An 18,998-nucleotide genomic window follows, 5' to 3' on the forward strand; every position below is an offset into this window, starting at 1 on the left:
GGCTGGAGACCAGGATCTAGGTCCCTCTGAAGTGGGAGGTCTATACCAGGGCAACGCATAAGAGGGCACAAGGAGGCACATGACCCCAAATGCTGAGGGCAGGAGGACCAATGGGCCAGTGCCTCTGCGTGGCCTGAGGGACTAGCAGGAATGTCTGCCACTCACTGGCAGCAGCAGGGGGGATCTGAGCACCATGGTACTATCCCGCTCTGCTCCCGTGGCACCTGGCCGTATTGCTTGGGGGCAGAGGGAAGAACTCTCTTGTGGGAGAGCAGAGCAGGCTGGGATAGTGTCGCTCTACTCCCCCCACCCCATCGCTGCTGGGAGTGCAGGGGTGGGGTGATCCCTGCTGCTGCTGCCAGACCCCAGACCCTGCTAAGTCCCTGGACTGAATTGCTGAGGGGGTGTGACTTGGGGGAAGAGGCAGTGCAGGGAAGAGATGGGGCAGGAGTTGAGCAGGGGCAGAGCAGGGGTGGGGTGGGGCCTGGGACAGAGGAGAGATTGGCTCCGGCTCTCGCCTAAGCTCAGGATAATGTGGGGAGGAGCACATGGGGGGTGGACACATGGCTGGTGCCCCCCTCCCATGTACCTTCTCTACAGTTGTCCCTAATCTACACTGCTCTGAGCCCAGAGATCCCAAGTCAGTTGGCATGAGCCAGGCGCAGCTGTCTGATTGCAAGTAACACGATTAAGTCCTTTGCAGTCGGAATCGCCATTAACTGGATTTTCAGAAGAGCTCCATCCCCAGCAGTCACTGGGCTTTTCAGTGGGTGCAGGGTGGGAATTCTCCTTTGTTCCTGTACTGGAGGGAAGATGCTGTGTTGGAATGGCAAGCTATTGCTTTAAGAGTGGGAGGGGATGGGGATTTCCAGGTCAAGACTGCAGTGAGGAGGCCTCTGTCGCAGAGCTTGTGAGCAGAATTGGGGCTTGTCTCTGAGGGTACGTCTAGACTACAGGGTTTTGTCGACGGAAGTTTTGTCGACAGATACTGTCGACAAAACTTCTGTCGACATAGAGCGTCTAGACACATTCAGTTTTGTCGACAAAGCAAGCTGCTTTGTCGACAAAACCCTGTAGTCTAGACGCAACCCTACAGGCAGTAACACCTTCTGTCTACAGAACTCTGTTGACAGAAGGCGTTATGCCTCGTAGAATGAGGTTTACCAGCGTCGACAAAACTGCTGAGTTCTGTCGATGTTATGTCGACAGAACTCAGCAGTATTGTAGACGCAGGTATAGTTTTGTCGACAAAAGTCCACTTTTGTCGACAAAACTCAGTAATCTAGACACACCCTGAGACCAGTTACCCTGTGGCATACCCAGGGAAGTGTGTGGGGGAAGAGGCAACATGGTTCCAGTAAAGGGAAATCATGCGCCATCAATCTAGTAGAATTATTTGAGAGGGTCACAGAAAGCCTTTGCCAAAGTTCTTCGCCAAAGGCTGTGTCTAGACTGGCCAGTTTTTCCACAAAATCATCTGCTTTTGCGGAAAAACTTGCCAGCTGTCTACACTGGCCGCTTGAATTTCCGCAAGAACACTGACGATCTCATGTAAGATTGTTAGTGTTCTTGCGGAAATACCATGCTGCTCCCGTTCGGGCAAAAGCCCTCTTGCGCAAATCATTTGCGCAAGAGGGCCAGTGTAGACAGCACAGTACTGTTTTGCGCAAAAAATCCCCGAGGGCTAAAATGGCCATCGGTGCTTTTTTGCGCAAAACCGCGTCTAGATTAGCAGTGTCCGTGCCAATCTAGATGCTCTTTTCCGAAAATGTTTTTAACGGAAAACTTTTCCGTTAAAAGCATTTCCGGAAAATCATGCCAGTGTAGACGTAGCCCAAAGGTTCTACGGCAGGGGTGGGGAACCGCAGGCCTGGGGCTCAGATGCGGCCACTGGCTTCCCTGGATCCAGCCCTCGAGGTTCAGGGCTCCCCTGCAACATTGTGAAGCCTGCACTGGTACTCCAGCATGCCCTCACCCCACTGCGGGGCTAGACCACACAAATCTACTAGCCTGGGCCACCCAGGCTCTGATGCGCAAGGGGAATGTACAAAGTGTCTTTTGCCTTCTCAGCTGGGGGCCACAACAGCGAAGCTACGTCTATACAGCTTCTCTCTTCTGCAAAAGCCTATGCAAATGAAGCGTGGATTAGCATATCGCCGTGCTTCATTTGCATCATTAATTAGGAGCCGTTTTTGCACAAGAGGTTTTTGCACAAAAAGGCGCCATCTACCCAGTGACTTTTTGTGCAAACCCCCCTCTCTTGTGCAAGAGCCGTTCTTCCTCATTTTTTCAGGACGAATGGCTCTTGTGCAAGAGGGGGGGTTTGCGCAAAAAGGTGCTGTGTAGACAGTCCCTTTTTGCGTAAAAACGGTTTTCTTTCTCGCTTGTGTGTGGCCCCCAACAGATTTTTCTGTGGGTCAGTGGCCCCCAACCCAAAAAAGTTTCCCCACCCCTGCTCTACAGCAAAGGAAGCTGTCATAGGATTAGAGGGAAGGTCCTTCCATGGATCAGGAACTGATAAAGACAGGAAAGAAAGGGTAGGAATGAATGGTCTGTTTTCAGAATGGAGAGAGGTAGCTAGTGATGTCCTGCAGGGGTCCATACCTGGCCAATCCTTTTCAACCTATTCATAAATGATCTGGAAAAGGGGTAAACACAGAGACCTGGCCCATGGCTGGATCTGGCCGGGGGGCTGTAGATTCCCCACTTCACCCACAGCCTTTCCGTGTGCCGCTTCACTCCCAGGGCTGGTTTCACAGCTACTCAGACATTTTGGTTTCCTTATTGTGTGGGAAGCCTCAGGCCTGGAGGCAGAATCCGGCCCCTGAAGCTCAGGATCCCCGCACACTGGCACTCCATTCTCCTCCCCCCCCCCCACACACACACCTCCTGCAGGGCTGAAACACACAAAATGTTGGTTCTGGTGCGGGAAGGGAATGTGGGGAGAGTCTTTTTCCTTCTCAGTCAGGGGCCACATCAGCGAGGGTTCGTGTTTTGTTTGTTTTTTGCTTCTCACTTGCGTGCGGCCTCTGACTGATTTTTTTTTTCCTGTGGGTCAGTGGCCCCCAACTCAAAAAAGGTTCCCCACCCCTGATTTAAATCCATTGCAGATTGTGAAGAGTTATAAAGGGCTCTCACAAAACTGGCAACAAAATATCAGATGAAATTCAATGTTGCTGCATGTAAGGTAATGCACATTGGAAACCATAATCCCAGCAAAAGCAAGCTATTCCGATGTGTGGGAAAGATAGAAAATATGGCAAAAGACCAGCTTGGCTTAACCACGAGATCTTGCATGATCTAAAAATGAAAAAGGAGTCATATAAAAAATGGAAAATAGGACAAATTACAAAGGATGAATATAGGCAAACAGCACAGGAATGCCGGGACAAGATTAGAAAGGCAAAGGCACAGAATGAGCTCAAACTAGCTATGGGAATAAAGGGAAACAAGAAGACATTTTATAAATACATTAGAAGCAAGAGGAAGACCAAGGAGAGTATAGGCCCACTGGTCAGTGAGGAGGGAGAAACAGTAACAGGAAACTTGGAAATGGCAGAGATGCTCAATGACTTCTTTGTTTTGGTCTTCACCGAGAAGTCTGTAGGAATGCCTAACATAGGGAATGCTAGTGGGAAGGGGGTAGTTTTAGAAGGTAAAATAAAAAAAGAACAAGTTAAAACTCACCTAGAAAAGTTAGATGCCTGCAAGTCACCAGGGCCTGATGAAATGCATCCTAGAATACTCAAGAAGCTGATAGAGGAGGTATCTGAGCCTCTAGCTATCATCTTTGGATAATCATGGGAGACAGGAGAGATTCCAGAAGACTGGAAAAGGGCAAATATAGTGCCCATTTATAAAAAGGGAGATAAGAACAACCCAGGAAACTACAGACCAGTTAGTTTAACTTCTGTGCCAGGGAAGATAATGGAGCAGGTAATTAAGGAAATCATTTGTAAACACGTGGAAAGCGGCAAGGTGATAGGGAACAGCCAGCATGGATTTGTAAAGAACAAATCCTGTGAAACCAATCTAATAGCTTTCTTTGATAGGATAAGGAGTCTTGTGGATAAGGGAGAAGCGGTGGATGTGGTATACCTAGACTTTAGTAAGGCGTTTGATACGGTCTCACATGATATTCTTATCAATAAACTAGACCAGGGGTCTCCAAACTACGGCCCGCGGGCCGGATGCGGCCCGTGAGGCCCTCTCATCCGGCCCGTGGAGACCTTTTTGTCTGGCCCCGCCTTCTTCCGCGTGCCGGCGAGATTATCCCTGAGGCGCTTGAGTCCGAGCATTGGTGTCAGCGGGAGAAACGGATTCGCAGGCGGCTGCGTGAGGCCCCAGCGCGCGCACGGGACAGCAGGAAGCCCAGGTCAGGGACGGCTCCGCGTGCCGCTTGGCCGGGCGGGCGAAAAAGGGGGGTCTCGAAGGCGGGCTCCGGATCAGACCCGGCGGCAGAGGATCGCGGGAGGCTGGACGGAGGGGAGGAAACCCGACGGTGGTTTCTCAGGGGCTAGGAGCGAGGGGCTACTTCTCCGGGGGCGGGGCTGAGGAGCTGGTGCCCATTGCAGGAGGCGGTCTGGTTGCTGTGGCACAGTGATAACGTGTCTGCTTTCAAACCAGCTTTTCCCATTAAAATGCATGCCCCTTGTTCCATGAGGCTATGTTACAAATTGTCACCTCATTCCCTGCATGATAGGAGAGCGATCACATCTCTTCAAGTGTGAGTGTCTTAGGCTGAACATATTAAACCACCCCCAATTTCAAACAGTGATTTCTAAAGCCAGAAATGTCTGCTATTTTGGCATCCAGGAAACAATTTCACCATTCACACTAATACAGGTGTTCATGTGTAGTGTATCAATGTGTTATTAAATAATAACTGAATAAAATAATATTAAATAAATAATTAAAAACAACATCCATTTTTTGATTGGTTTTTATTTGGACCTCAAGTGTGTAGTCGGCCCCCGAACTGCTGTTTGATAGTTAATGAGGCCCTCGGGCTGAAAAGTTTGGAGACCCCTGAACTAGACAAATACAACTTAGATGGGGCTACTATAAGGTGGGTGCATAACTGGCTGGATAACCGTACTCAGAGAGTAGTTATTAACGGTTCACAATCATGCTGGAAAGGCATAACAAGTGAGGTTCCGCAGGGGTCTGTTTTGAGACTGGCTCTGTTCAATATCTTCATCAATGATTTAGATATTGGCATGGAAAGTACGCTTATTAAGTTTGCAGGTGATACCAAGCTGGGAGGGGTTGCGACTAATCTGGAGGATAGGGTCAAATTCAAAATGACCTGGACAAATTGGAGAAATGATCTGAGGTAAATAGGTTGAAGTTTAATAAAGACAAATGCAAAGTGCTCCACTTAGGAAGGAACAATCAGCTTCGTACATACAGAATGGGAAGCGACTGTCTGGGAAGGAGTATGGCAGAAAGCGATCTAGGGGTTATAGTGGACCACAAGTTGAATATGAGTCAGCAGTGTGATGCTGTTGCTAAGAAAGCAAACATGATTCTGGGATGCATTAACAGTTGTGTTTTAAGCAAGACCCGAGAAGTCATTCTTCCACTCTACTCTGCGCTGGTTAGGCCTCAGTTGGAGTATTGTGTCCAGTTCTGGGCACCGCATTTCAAGAAAGATGTGGAGAAATTGGGGAGGGTCCAGAGAAGAGCAACGAGAATGATTAAAGGTCTAGCGAATATGACCTATGAGGGAAGGCTGAAGGAATTGGGTTTGTTTAGTTTAGAGAAGAGAAGATTGAAAGGGGACATGATAGCAGTTTTCAGATATCTAAAAGGGTGTTCATCTTGGCCTCTGAGGATAGAACAAGAAGCAATGGGCTTAAACTGCAGCAAGGGAGGTTTAGGGTGGACATTAGGGAAAAGTTCCTAACTGTCAGGGCAGTCAAACACTGGAATAAATTGCCCAGGGAGGTTGTGGAATCCCCATCTGTGGAGATATCTAAGAGTAGGTTAGATAAAAGTCTATCAGGGATGATCTAGACAGTACTGGGTCCTGCCATGAGGGCAGGGGACTGGACTCGATGACCTTTCGAGGGTCACCTGGTATTGGCCACTGTCGGCAGAGAAGACACTGGGCTGGAAGGACCTTTGGCCTGATCCAGACTGGCTATTCTTAGGTTAGTTGCTGTGGATGAGCCAATGGAAAGCAAGGTGCGGGAAGGTCAGCCCTCTCACTTAGGAAGCAACCCCTTTCCCCAACATGTGGTTCTTATGCGTTAAGGTTCTGGATTCGGAGACATAAAGTCATCTTAAGCTGCCATCTTCTTGCCAGAGCATTTATGTTTGTATCTACTCCGTGCGCTGTAACAATCACAATGTATGGTGGAGTGTGTGTGGGGGGCGAATTCTCTTTCTTCTCACTGAGGGTTGCTGGGGGCTGAGTGTTTATGAAAATCTGGGTAAGAAAGCCTATTTTACCCCCAATAGCACAAGAGAGCCCTGGTCTGAGTGTCTAGACTTACAGGCTACATCTACACTGGCATGATTTTCGGGAAATGCTTTTAACGGAAAAAATTTCTGTTAAAAGCATTTTTGGAAAAAGCACGTCTAGATTGGCAGGATGCTTTTCCGCAAAAGCGTCCGTGCCAATCTAGACGCGGTTTTCCGCAAAAAAGCCCCGATTGCCATTTTCGCGATCAGGGCTTTTTTGCGGAAAACAGTACTGTGCTGTCTACACTGGCCCTTTTGTGCAAAAGTCTTTCGGAAAAAGACTTTTGCCCGAACGGGAGCAGCACAGTATTTCCGCAAGAACACTGACGATCTTACATGAGATCATCAGCGTTCTTGCGGAAATTCAAACGGCCAGTATAGACAGCTGGCAAGTTTTTCCGCCAAATCAGATGATTTTCCGGAAAAACTTGCCAGTCTAGACACAGCCACAGAGTTTTGTGCTGTCAATTTCACGGGTGAACCTGTGAAGAGAAGTGCTAGTTTCTGTCTTCACTTACTTCCCCAGGGCTCAGGGAGCGAGTACATTTGAAATGCTTCCCTCTCTGACGAGAGCAGCACCCTCAGGACAGCTATCCCACCGAGCGGCTCTCCCCATTTTGAGAATACATCTTGTGGGGACTGGAAGGTGGAGGAGGGATCAGGGCGGGGATCTGGGAGGGTCCGCAGCAGCAAGGAGGTCACTGTAGCGACCTGGGTGGAAGGTGGGGCTGTGGTTCCTAGCCCCAGCTGCTGGCTCCTTGGGGAGAGGGGCAGGGCTCCTCTCAGGTTTGGGGGGGCCCAGAGTTCTGGGCTGTTCAGCCCGGGCCCAGCTCCCAATGGTGCTGTTCTGGGGCAGTGGGCTGCTAGCTGGCAGCCTCCTTCCTCCTCCCACATGAGGTACTTTGGCTGAAGGCTGAGGGAGAGTAGTTTGGGGCAGAGGGGCTGCTTCCTAGGGCTGTCTCCTGTAATAATGACTTTGCAGTGTGGCAAAGTAGAGAGAGAGCAAAACCTTTCACCTCCCACTACTCACAGCCCTATTGTGATATCTACCGAGCTCTGGTAAATAGTGTTATCCAAACTCACAGCTTCTTTTCAAAACCTCAGCATGTGACAAATACAGAAACAAACTCATTGGCTACGTCTAGACTGGCATGATTTTCCGCAAATGCTTTTAACGGAAAAGTTTTTCTGTTAAAAGCATTTACGGAAAAGAGCGTCTAGATTGGCACCGACACTTTTGTGCAAAAGCATCCGGTGCCAATCTAGACGCGGTTTTGAGCAAAAAAGCCCCGATCGCCATTTTCACCATCGGCGCTTTTTTGCGCAAAACAATTCTGAGTTGTCTACACTGGCCCTCTTGCGCAAAAGCATTTGCACAAGAGGGCTTTTTCCCGAGCGGGAGAGTGATTGTATTTGCGCAAGAACACTGACGATCATACATGAGATCGTCAGTGTTCTCACGCAAATTCAAGCAGCCAGTCTAGACAACTGGCAAGTTTTTGCGCAAAAGCAGTTGCTTTTGCGCAAAGCTTGCCAGTCTAGACGCAGCCTTTTGGGTTTATTATTAATTTACTTATAGAATCATAGGATCATAGAACACTAGAACGGGAAGGGCCCTCGAGAGGTCATTAAGTCCAGTCCACTGCCCTCATGGCAGGACTAAGCACCATCTCTAGACCATCCCTGACAGGTGTCTGTTGAACCTGCTCTTAAATATCCTCACGGATGGAGATTCCACAACCTCCCTGGGCAATTTATTCCAGCGTTTAACCACCCTGATCGTTAGAAAGTTTTTCCTAATGTCCAATTTAAATCTCCCTTGCTGTAGTTCAAGCCCATTGCTTCTTGTCCTATCCTCAGAGGCCAAGGAGAACTCCTCCCTGTGACACCCTTTTAGATACCTGAAAACCGCTATCACGTCCTCTCTCAGTCTTCTCCTTTCCAAACTAAACAAGCCCAGTTCTTTCAGTCTTCCCTCATAGCTCATGTTCTCTAGACCTTTTACCATTCTTCAAGTATCAGAGGGGTAGCCGTGTTAGTCTGAATCTGCAAAAGCGACGAGGAGTCCTGTGGCACCTTATAGACTAACTGAAGTGTAGGAGCATAAGCTTTCGTGGGCAAAGACCCACTTCGTCAGATGCATGTGACGAAGTGGGTCTTTGCCCACGAAAGCTTATGCTCCTACACTTCAGTTAGTCTATAAGGTGCCACAGGACTCCTCGTCGCTTTTACCATTCTTGTTGCTCTTCTCTGGACTTTCTCCACATCTTTCTTGAAATGTGGTGCCCAGAACTGGACACAATACTCCAGTTGAGGCCTAATCAGCACAGAATTAGAGCGGACAGATGACTTCTCATGTCTTGCTCACAACACTCCTGTTAATGCTAATTTATTCTAAGCTCTAAGTAGGCCTGTGCTACAGAATTAATAACTACACTTCACTTCTGTAGCCTAAATATTCCTGATAGCTTTTAGCATAGGAGGATAGACTAAGCATAGTTCAGCTCCACCTTATGCCCTCCCTCCCTCTATTTAGTCATGCTGAGTAACCAGGCTCAAACCTGGACTTTCATTGGCTTCATAAGAAACAGATAAGCCACAGTTCCCTGTGGCTATGTCTACACTGCACATTGTTGCACAAGAAGATGTGAATATCACCGCGCCTCAGTTGCAAACTTGATGGGTCGCCATTTTTGCTGACGGGGCTTTTGTGCAAGAAGGATTTGTCTACACTGCTCCTTCTTACACAAACCCCCCCCTCTTGCGCAGGTGCCGTTCTGCCTCTTATTTTCAGGAAGCACGACTCCTGCGCGAGAGGGGTTTTTTGCGCAAGAAGGAGCAGTGTAGACAGCTTCTTCTCGTACAAAAGCCCCTTGCGCAAAAATGGCAGCTCATTAGGTATGCAAATGAGGCATGGCGATATTCACCGCTGCGCCTCATTTCCATATCCTTCTTGCGCAACAATGCGTAGTGTAGACGTAGCCTGTGTGTTTCCCCATGAGTCAGTGTCCTGCCTGTAGTCTGCACGGTTGCTCCCAAATCATTAAATTAATAGGCAGCAGGTTTAAAACAAACAAAAGGAAGATTTTCTTCACTCAGCGCACAACCTGTGGAACTCCTTGCCAGAGGTCCATCAATGGCGATTAGCCAGGGTGGGTAGAGATAGTGTCCCTAGCCTCTGTTTGTCTGGAAATGGATTATAGGGGAGGCATCACATGGGGATTACCTGTTGTGTTCCCGCCCTTTAGGGCATCTGGCATAGGCCACTGTGGGCAGACAGGACACTGGACTAGATGGACCTTTGGTCTGACCCCGTATGTTCTCACGTTCAAGCCAATGACGCTTTTCCTTGCAGATCTCTTTTACCCGTGGTTCTCCCCCTGGATGCTGGCTCTGGGCGGGATCCTGGGTGTGATGCTGGGTGTTCTCATGGCCTTGGCCTTCTGCTCCAGGAGGCAATACAGGCTGAAAGGTAAAGTAACCAGAAGGGAGGATGCTGCCGACCGGGGGCGGGGGAGCAGATTTTACTACGAAATGGAGGCGTAGGGCTTGAGGGGCTTGGGTGTCATGGCGGGCAGGGTTTGGAACGGTGGCGACGGGTGAAGAGGGAGCTGAGTGAATTGTGGCTTCATGCTTGAACTGAGAATTGTCCGATGGTTGCCGCCCTTCCAGTCTCATTGGGGAGCCCAGCGGAGTGCTCCTTGAGGATCAGCCCGGCCCCGTGTGAAGGGCTGCGTGCGGCTCAGGCAGCAGGGCCAGGCCATGCGCTGTCCTATGTCCCGTGGCTGCAAGCACCAAAAAACAGAACATGAAGTTGGGGGCGGGTAGAGCCACATTCTGGCCTCCAGTCGGTGCATCTGCCCCTCCTCCCCTCGTGGTACATAGGAGCTGCGGACGGGCGAAGCAGTGACTGCTCAGATGCAAAGAGGAGCCGTTCCTGTGTCTACCCTAGAGTTAGGTCCACAGCGCAACGAGAAACTTGCAGGTGGCCCTGCCGGTGTATAGGCAAAAAGTGAAACCTCTCCGTTTTTGTGACTGTCACACCGGCTCCCTTCAGGCGACGACAGATTTCCCGTTTTCACCCAGAGCAGGAGGTTGCTACCCATTGGTGCCTAGAACGTGCCCTGAAACGGTGTAATTCGTAGTTTTCAAAAGTTATCCCATTGCAGACAGGCAGACACACCATTAAGTAGGGGGGGGAAGGGGCTTGCTTGTCTAAGCCAAAAGGGAAAGAGCCATTTACTCAGCATTTTACCTGCACTGGGCATTGTGTCTTGGTACAGTGTTGGCAGTGGGAGTGGCGAGGCAGGGCCACCAATAGAAATCTTGCCCTGTGTTTGCAATAGTGAAGTCTGCTGCCTTGTAACCCCCTTCTCCTGTTGTTCACTTCCAGCGGCACATCAGGCAGAGAAAGGTGAGGTCCCTTTGTTCCTTGCAAAGGGCTGTGTGGGGTAAGGGGGTGGGGAGTGTCCTAAACTTTACAGCCAGCCTCACAGACCTCTCGGGGGCAGGTATCGAGAGCTCTCCCTCGGAACAGTCTGCCTGGCGCAGTGCACTCAGAAACGCGGCACCTTCCCCCTCGCCCTCAGGACACGGAATGAACAGACACGACTCCGCTCCGCGCACGGGGGGCTTGTTGCTCCCACACGACCAGGGAGGGAGCAGGTTTGGGCTCACTCTGCCGCCGGTGTGGCCAGCACTGGGACCCTGCAGTGAGCTGGCTGCAGGACTTGTCACCCCTCCCAGCGCAACCCTGCCAGGCAGAGGGTGGTCAGGGATCCGGAGAGCGGCCGACTATCCTCATGTTGCTTGCGACAGTGTCATTGTGCCCTGTTTGTGCCGGCTCCAACCTCCTCCCAGTGTCCCCAACTTATCTCGCTCCCCTCCTCCTCCCTGCTCCCCGCCCTTCCATGCAGCTCATCCCCTCCCCCCGCACAGCACAGGGTGACTGTTCAGTGGTGGCACTGACCTGCCATTTGCACCATCCCTTCACCAGCTCCGCTTGTGCGTCCTACCCCAGTGCCTGTCTTGTCTGGTCAGACTGGGAGCTCTTTGGGCAGAGTCTGGCAGCTCCTCTGTGTCTGTGCGATGCCCTCACGGCACTGCCAGAACACAGCAGGGGCAGGTGCAGGGTGCCAGAGCACCCCCCATATTCGCCCATGCTCTGGCCGGTTGGGGCAAGACTGGGGCTGATTTCCCCACTTACTTGAGGGACCATGGGGGGTGCATTAAGACCCTTGTGGTCCACATTTACAAAAAAAAGTATCCCCCACACCCCCGCACAGAAATCCCTGCGCACGGGCCTGCACAGAGAAGGGGACACGCTTGGTTACTCCTCTAGGTGGAGCTCTACCCCCCAAATGAACCCCGAGCCCCACTGCAGTCAGGACCCTCCTTCGCCCCATCCCACCCTCCATTCCGGGCAGGTCCATGTTCAGTCGGGTGAAAACTGGAAAACCACATTCCTCTAAAACCTGCCATTTCCATGCTTCTGATTTTCACCCTGATCAACGGGGCTCTGACCCTGGGGTGTGTAGAGGCTGAAGGGTGGTAGGGTTGGAATGAGCACCCCACTAATCTAACCCTGCCCGAACCCATGAGATCACCGCCCCCCCCCTTCTCTCCGGTATCCGGTAGGATCGTTACCCTGTGATTTGACTGGAAATCGAGGGTTTAAAGTTTTCCAGTTTTCACCAAAATCAGGAGGCTTCTGTTCTGCCCGCCGATGCCTAGAGCATGACCCTGAAACGGGAGCTGCAGGGGACGTGGTTTTCAGAAATGCCCCCCTTGCAGAAAGGCAGGAATCCCACCAAGTGCAGTGTGCAGCCTTGCTCCCCTCAAGCAAGAATCACACTCGGTTTTCATAAACGCTTTAAAATAGCCGTGTTCCAATGCCACTACTCCTTTGCTCCCCGCCCCCATCAGCGGCCTGTATGCTCCTTTCTCCTGGCTCCATCAAGTTAGTATTTTCCATTTGCTGAAGGGTACCTGTTTGGCTCTAATAAACCCTTGCACCAGGCCAAGTGGGGGAGAGGATTCCTGTGTTTCTTCTTTTGCTAGGTCTACACTGCACGGTTAGTTCGAAATAAGCTGTTTCGGAATTTTTTTGGCGAAATAGCTTATTTCGAAATAGCACATCTACACTGCAGGGAAGCCTCAAAATGAGTCCGAGGCAGGTTTCCCTAATGTAGACGCGCTATCTCGATTCAGATCCCCGGGAGCGCTGGGGAGGAGCTATTTCGGCATAGCCGCAGTGGAGCGTCCACACGACCTACCGCTATTTCAAAATAGCTATTTCAGAAGAGGCGTTATCCTTGTGGAGCGAGGCTTACAGAAGTCGGAATAAGCCCCCCGTTATTTCGATTGTATTTTGAGGTAACCGAATGCTTGTGCAGACGCTCGTGTTATTTTGGAATAACGGCCGTTATTCTGAAATAAGGCTGCTGCCTGTAGACGCACCCTTGCTGATTCCAGGTTGTGGCTGCCGACATAGCCACCAGGGCCAGGCTGAGTCTCAAGATTTTACATTTCCTTGATTTACGATCTTTCTGATTCACTCCTCTTCTGCAGGACAGTCATAGAATTGCAGGGCTGGAAGGGACCTTGAGAGGACATTGAGTCCAGAATCTGCTCTCCTGGCAGGACCATGTTTTCTCTAGACCCTCCCTGACAGGTGCCTGCCCAACCTGCTTTTAAATCTTTAACCTGACTGTGATTAGCGCCCATGGCTTCCTATCCTCGCCTCAGAGCTTAACGAGACTCCTCCTTACAATAACCTTACAATGGCCTGAGGCCACAGACAGGGATTCTAGGCCCCAGGACAGTACAATCTATAGGGGAACAGGGGGAAGGATACCTCAGTGTTTTGAGCATTGGCTTGCTAAACCCAGGGTTGTGAGTTCAATATTTGAGAGTGTCACTTAGGCTACGTCTACACTGGCCACAATTTCCAGAAAAGCCATGCAAATCAGGTAAGTCAGGATAGGGAAATCCAGGGGGGATTTAAATATCCCCCGTGGATTTAAATAAAGATGTCCGCCGCTTTTTTTCCGGCTTGGAAAGTAGGAATAAGAGATCCTCCGGAAAAGGGCTTTATTCCGGAGGATCGTGCCAGTCTAAACGCTTTTTTTCCGGCTTTTCCCCAAGCTGGAAAAAAAGCGGCGGACATCTTTATTTAAATCCGCGGGGGATATTTAAATCCCCCCTGGATTTCCCTATCCTGACTTACCTGATTTGCATGGCTTTTCCGGAAATTGTGGCCAGTGTAGACGTAGCCATTGGGATTGGGGATCTGTGATGTGATACTATCCGAGCCTGGCCCCCTCCCTCATACAGAGCCACAAGCCCCTCCCCCACTGAGAGGAACCCCAAGCATCACCAGCCAACCACCTGGATGGCCATAGCCCCATCCCCCACATGTAACAGGGTGCCCCTCTGATGCCCCTGGCCCAGCTTGGCAGTCCTGTCCCCTCCCTTGGTTCCTTTTCCATCTGTCTCTCAGCTCTCTGCCCCCAGTGGTCCTGTGTCCCCACCCCTTCCTTGGTTCCTCTCCTCTGCCACCCCTCCCCCCAGCTCTTTTCCCTTCCCAGCCTGCTTCCTCTGCCCCCCCTGAGCCCTTACTCCCTGCAGTCCTGTTCCTGGTGCTCTGTAGTGAGGTGCTCCCCAGCAGTCCCTCCTTCTCCTCCCCGCCTGGCTCCCGCTCCATTCCCTGCTGGCTCTCCCCTCCCCATTCACCTACATGCTGGCTGGCTCCTCCCACCCCCTGCCCCAGCTCTGCCTCCCCCGCTGCTGGCTTGACTCCCCGTGGGGCTGCCTCCTGCCCCAGCCTGTCTGGTGGGGTGCACGGCCCACCCGGTGGAGCTGCTCAGCAGTGCCTGATGAGCGCTGGGACTCAGGAGGAGCCCTGCAGCCCGCCCGGAGAATTTAAAAGGGCCCAGGTCTCCCAGCCGGTGCTACTGCGGCAGTGGCAGGAAAACACCAGGCCCTTTTAAATCGCCCTGGCCAACTGCCCTCTTTGCCACCCCCCTGTCGGCGGGGGCGTGTGGGCTGGTGGCACTGACTCCTGTCTCTGTGCTTTGCTTTCAGACAAACTCCAGGCGGAGCTCAGTAAGTTCCTTCCTCCCCCCGCACCCTTGTGTGACCCTGTCTCCTGCTCAGCGTGCCTGTGCTCAGGGGAGTCTCACCCCTCTCTGTGTTTGGTTGCAGGGTGGAGACGCGCCCAGCTCTGTGCAGGTACTGTACACCCCGCCGGTATCTTAGCCCTCCCCGGGAGCTCGGCTCCCTTCCCTGCATGGAGCACTCTCCTGTGACAGCCAACAGGCTGGAAACAGCAGTGCCCTGCGGGGAGCGATGGAAAGCGACTGGCGACACCCCAGGTGTGCTGCAGTGCAGGGACCTGTCCCCGCTGGGAAAGGGAGGATGGATGAGGAAATGCTGCCCCCGATGGCACCTTCACCAGATGATTATTCTCCTCTATCCATCACTGGCGGTGGGCAGGTCAACTTGCTCACCCCCGTGGCAGCACCAGGCTCCGGTTGACGTTTTCCCTCTCGTACCTCGTGCCCAGAGATGTGCTGCTCAGGGCCCCAGCTCTGGGGGAGGCGGGCCCTGTCCCCACTGACAGGCAGACAGGCTTTAGCACCAGCTTGGGATGCTCCCCGGAGCTGGGAGGACAGACGGCACCCACAGGGCAGCCGCGTCCCTGCCTCACGGGGCTGGCTGAGCCGTGTGCGCCTTCGCTCCCCGCCTGCTGCCTGGCTGTGGGTGTGCTGGACTGTGCTGGGAGGGGCTGGGCAGCTCTGGGGCAGCGTGCACCCCAGCCCAGGCACGCTGCAGTGTCCGAGGGGGCCTGTTAGGACTGCCACCCTGCTCCACATACACCGTGCGACCCCGCACCCAGGCCACGGTGTCCCCATCCCGCCCCAGGAGAGGCCACCAACCACCACGGGCTCCTACTCCAGAACAAGCAGGACGTCTCACCAAAGCTCCCCCAGCGCTTAGCCCACAGCCGGTCCCGGTGCAGTGTGACTGGGCCCTGCCCTGACTGCGGGGCTCCCAGGCACACTGGAGCCAGAGCTCCCTCGGTCCAGGCACCGCTCTCTCCCTCCCCCCCCCATCCCAGCTCGCCTGCTGCAGCCTCCAACCCACCCGGGGCTTGTCGTGTGCTGGGCAGACTCGCAGATTTCCCGGGCGAGCGACCTGAGCGAAGGGGCCACCCTGGGAAACGTGGGCCAACCCAGATCCTGCCCGCACAGCCCCGTAGCGCCCTGCTCCGCTGGGCACAGGCAGCCGCCTGCCAGCCCGGGCCCTGGCAGGGATGCTGAGCCGCCAGTGTCACTAACAGCTCAGCCCAGCTCTGTGCCAAACACTGCCAAGGCAAAAGCCTCTCAGTGGATCTGGACGCGGCCCGCCGAGGGCTTTGATCCGGCCTGTGAGGCTGTTCCAGGCAGCCCGGGGGAAGGCACGAGCCCTTTCAATAGGAGCAGTTGAAAGGGGCTCGCACCCCAGACAACTCTGGGAAGAGGCTGGCCCCCAGCACCCTCCGCTCTGCTCCAGGTCTCTTCCATTGGCCAGAAGTCAAGGGGCAGGGATCCCCAAGCAAAATTCCCGGTAGGGTAGCTCTGAACCCCGCCCCTTTCCGCCCAAAGCCCCGCCCCTTCCAGGTCAGCCCTCGTTCACTTCTGAAATTTGTGAATTGAACCCCCTTCAAAATCTATTGCCCACCCCTGGCCTAGATCCGCCATGGCCTATGTCCAGCCCCGGAACAGCTGTGACCTAGACTCACTGCAGTGCAGGGCTGGAAGGGACTGGTGTTCCCTGTAAGCTGGGGGCTTGTGCGGCCTCGCAGGACAGATTCCACGGCTGCCCGTTGACTAGCAGGGTGCCCAGAGCTAGGTTAGAATTTGGGGGGTGACAGCCTGTCCCCACGTACATGATGGCTGCTGCATTCTGTAACCTGCACCTGGGAGGGGGTGGGACACCAGGAAGCGGGGCACGGCCGGAGGAGGGGCTGGCTGCAGTGCAGGCGGGGGAGGAGGGGCGGTTTGCAGTGTCTGGATGAGTCTCGCTGGCTTGGGGGGGAGGCACAGATGGGCTATAGGGGCCCATGACTCTGGGCCCCCCTCTCCCCGCGATAAATGGTACTGACCCTTCTCCTGGCTTCTGTGCTGACAAGTCTGTTCTATGCTGTGTTCCAGTTGGCTAATAAACCTCCTCTGCTGCCTGAGTCACCTCTAGATGCAGATGGGGGTACAAGGCCCGGTGGCTCCCCATGCCTTGGTGACCCTTCAGCAGACCCTCTGCCACCCCCCTCCATCCCTGCACCCCACCCCCATTTCTCCCTGTGACTCCCACCCCGGTCACCTACCCCTCCCCCATTTCGTGCACCCTCTACTCCCTGGTGTCCTGCCCCATCCCCCGGCACTCTCCTTTTCTTCCCCCTCTGATTCCTTGGTGATTGCCTCACCCCTCCTGCTGCTGCTGCCTGGACCTCTCCCTTTTTCCTTCCTTTCCACTCCCTCGCCGCACTCTTCCCTTCACCTGACCCTCCCCCAGCCCAGCCCGGCCCCCCAGCATTAGCTGAGCTCCTGACTCCCTTTGGAAGGCAAAGAACATCAAGTCACAGTGATACCTGGTCATGTGAGTTCATTTCCCGTTGGTCCCAGGCTCCTACCCCCGGCCCTGACTCTGTGCCTCTCTCCCCAGCGGACGTGACTCTGGACCCAGACACGGCTCACGCCAACCTCGTCCTGTCTGCAGATGGGAAAACGGTGACCTACGAGGACCGACAACAGGATCGACCCGACAATCCCGAGAGATTCTGTACCTATCCCGTCGTCCTGGGCGCAAGCGTCTTCACAGGCGGGAGGTTCTACTGGGAGGTGGAGATGGGAGACAAAACAAATTGGACCGTGGGGGTTTGCAGAGAACCTGTGATCAGGACGGGGAAGGTCAAACTCACCCCTGGGAATGGATACTGGACAGTGTGGCTGAGGAATGGGAAATATGAGGCCTGCACCTTTCCCCCGACCCCTTTGGACCTGGGTGTCAGGCCCAGGCGGGTGGGGATTTTCCTGGACTACGAGGCGGGCGAGGTCTCATTTTACAGTGTGACTGGCGGGTCCCATCTCTTCACTTTCACTGACACCTTCTCCGGGACGCTCCGCCCTTATTTCTATATTGGTTACAAAGAGGAGGGTAAAAACGCAGCTCCCCTCGTAATCTGTCCGGTCCCAGGTCAGGCTGGAGAGCATCACGGTCCCTGACAGTGACACCTGCATTAGAGACGGTCCCGTCCCAGTGCAGGCCTGTTCCCATGGGGATGGTACAAAGGGTGTCACCGGCCTGCTCCCCTTCAGTTCCCCCAACACCAGGCCTGTGGGCTGGGGCAGAGAAGGGGCTGGAGCAGGAGGCTGTTGGGCTTTGGGGTGAGCAAGGGGAAGGAGGGGTGTGAGTGACTGAACTCTCAGGCCTAGCTCCCATAGAGGAGGGCTAAGTGGGGAGGGGGGTGCAGAAGCCCAGCTCGCAAGAGAATGACTTTGAAGAGGGAGTTGGGGGAATGTAATGCGGTGGGGAGGGAGACCACAAGGAGAAAGCGTCAGGGGCAGAATGACACGGGGGAGGAGACCTCAGTGTGAGGAGGAGCTGGGGGAAAGGAGGGCAACAGGAAGGTAGGAACCGGCAGAAGGGGGGGGGGATCCAAGAGCAGGGAAGTTTGGAGGCTAAGGAGGAAGAGGTTTGAGGGGAGGGATGGGCCTTGCTAACCCTCTGACTCAGGCCCTGCCAGCACTGTTCCTGCAGGAACCATGGCGTGTACGGGGCTGCCAACACCCTCAGAGCACACCTGGGGGCAGCTCGGTCTCACCTGTGCCCTGAGCCAGGCTGCAGAAAGGAACAGAGCTCGGAACCATGTTGTATTGCAAACCCCACCCAGCATTAGCCAGGAGGGTGCAGTGACTAGATTCCAAGACGGGTGGTTTGGTGATGGAGAGGACAGGCCCATGGGGCAGGAGGGTGGATGATGGGACGTTGGAGGGAAAACAGTTGCTGACAGCGGTGGTGAAAAGGCAGCTGCCAGTGGGGTGCGGGGTGGGAAAGAGAGAAGGTGGTGTTGGGGGGTGAGGAATGGTGTTGTACAGAAACACCAGGGGCCAAAATATTCCCAAAGTGTCCCATGAGCCCTTCAATACCAACTGCCAAAGCCATTGTACTATAACTCATCAGGTCTGACACATGCACTACAGTGTCATATGTGAAGTGGTGACATGCTGGTCCCCAAAATCATTGTGTGATCTGTGTGTCAGCTGTGTACAAAGAGTAACACATGAATGCTGGAAATAAATTCTTAAGATGCATGTGAGAGGCAGTGCGCAAACCCAGCCAGCCCTAGCCAAAGGAAAGTCTGACTGGCTTGAACACAGTCAGGGGACAGCAAAAGTACATTTACATATAAGGTAAATAAAGCAATCAAGCCAGCAAACTACAGAGGAAAGAGCTCAGGCTATGTCTAAACTAGCTGGTTATTTCAAAAT

The 18,998-nt window shown here is 53.4% G+C and overlaps 1 protein-coding gene across 2 annotated transcripts in view; it reads left to right on the plus strand.

Moving 5' to 3' along the window:
* The window catches only part of LOC142823242 (butyrophilin subfamily 1 member A1-like), a 31,569-nt gene extending 12,571 nt beyond the window's left edge, over positions 1-18,998 (plus strand). For both annotated transcript variants that reach the window (XM_075914026.1, XM_075914027.1), the window contains 5 exons: positions 9,824-9,940; positions 10,862-10,882; positions 14,554-14,574; positions 14,674-14,700; positions 17,173-18,998. In XM_075914026.1, coding sequence (XP_075770141.1) covers positions 9,824-9,940; positions 10,862-10,882; positions 14,554-14,574; positions 14,674-14,700; positions 17,173-17,732 — 746 coding nt within the window. In that variant the 3' untranslated portion in view covers positions 17,733-18,998. The remainder of the gene's footprint in view (positions 1-9,823; positions 9,941-10,861; positions 10,883-14,553; positions 14,575-14,673; positions 14,701-17,172) is intronic.

The sequence above is a fragment of the Pelodiscus sinensis genome, chromosome 32, assembly GCF_049634645.1.
Source record: "Pelodiscus sinensis isolate JC-2024 chromosome 32, ASM4963464v1, whole genome shotgun sequence".
Classification (NCBI taxonomy): Eukaryota; Metazoa; Chordata; order Testudines; family Trionychidae; genus Pelodiscus; species Pelodiscus sinensis.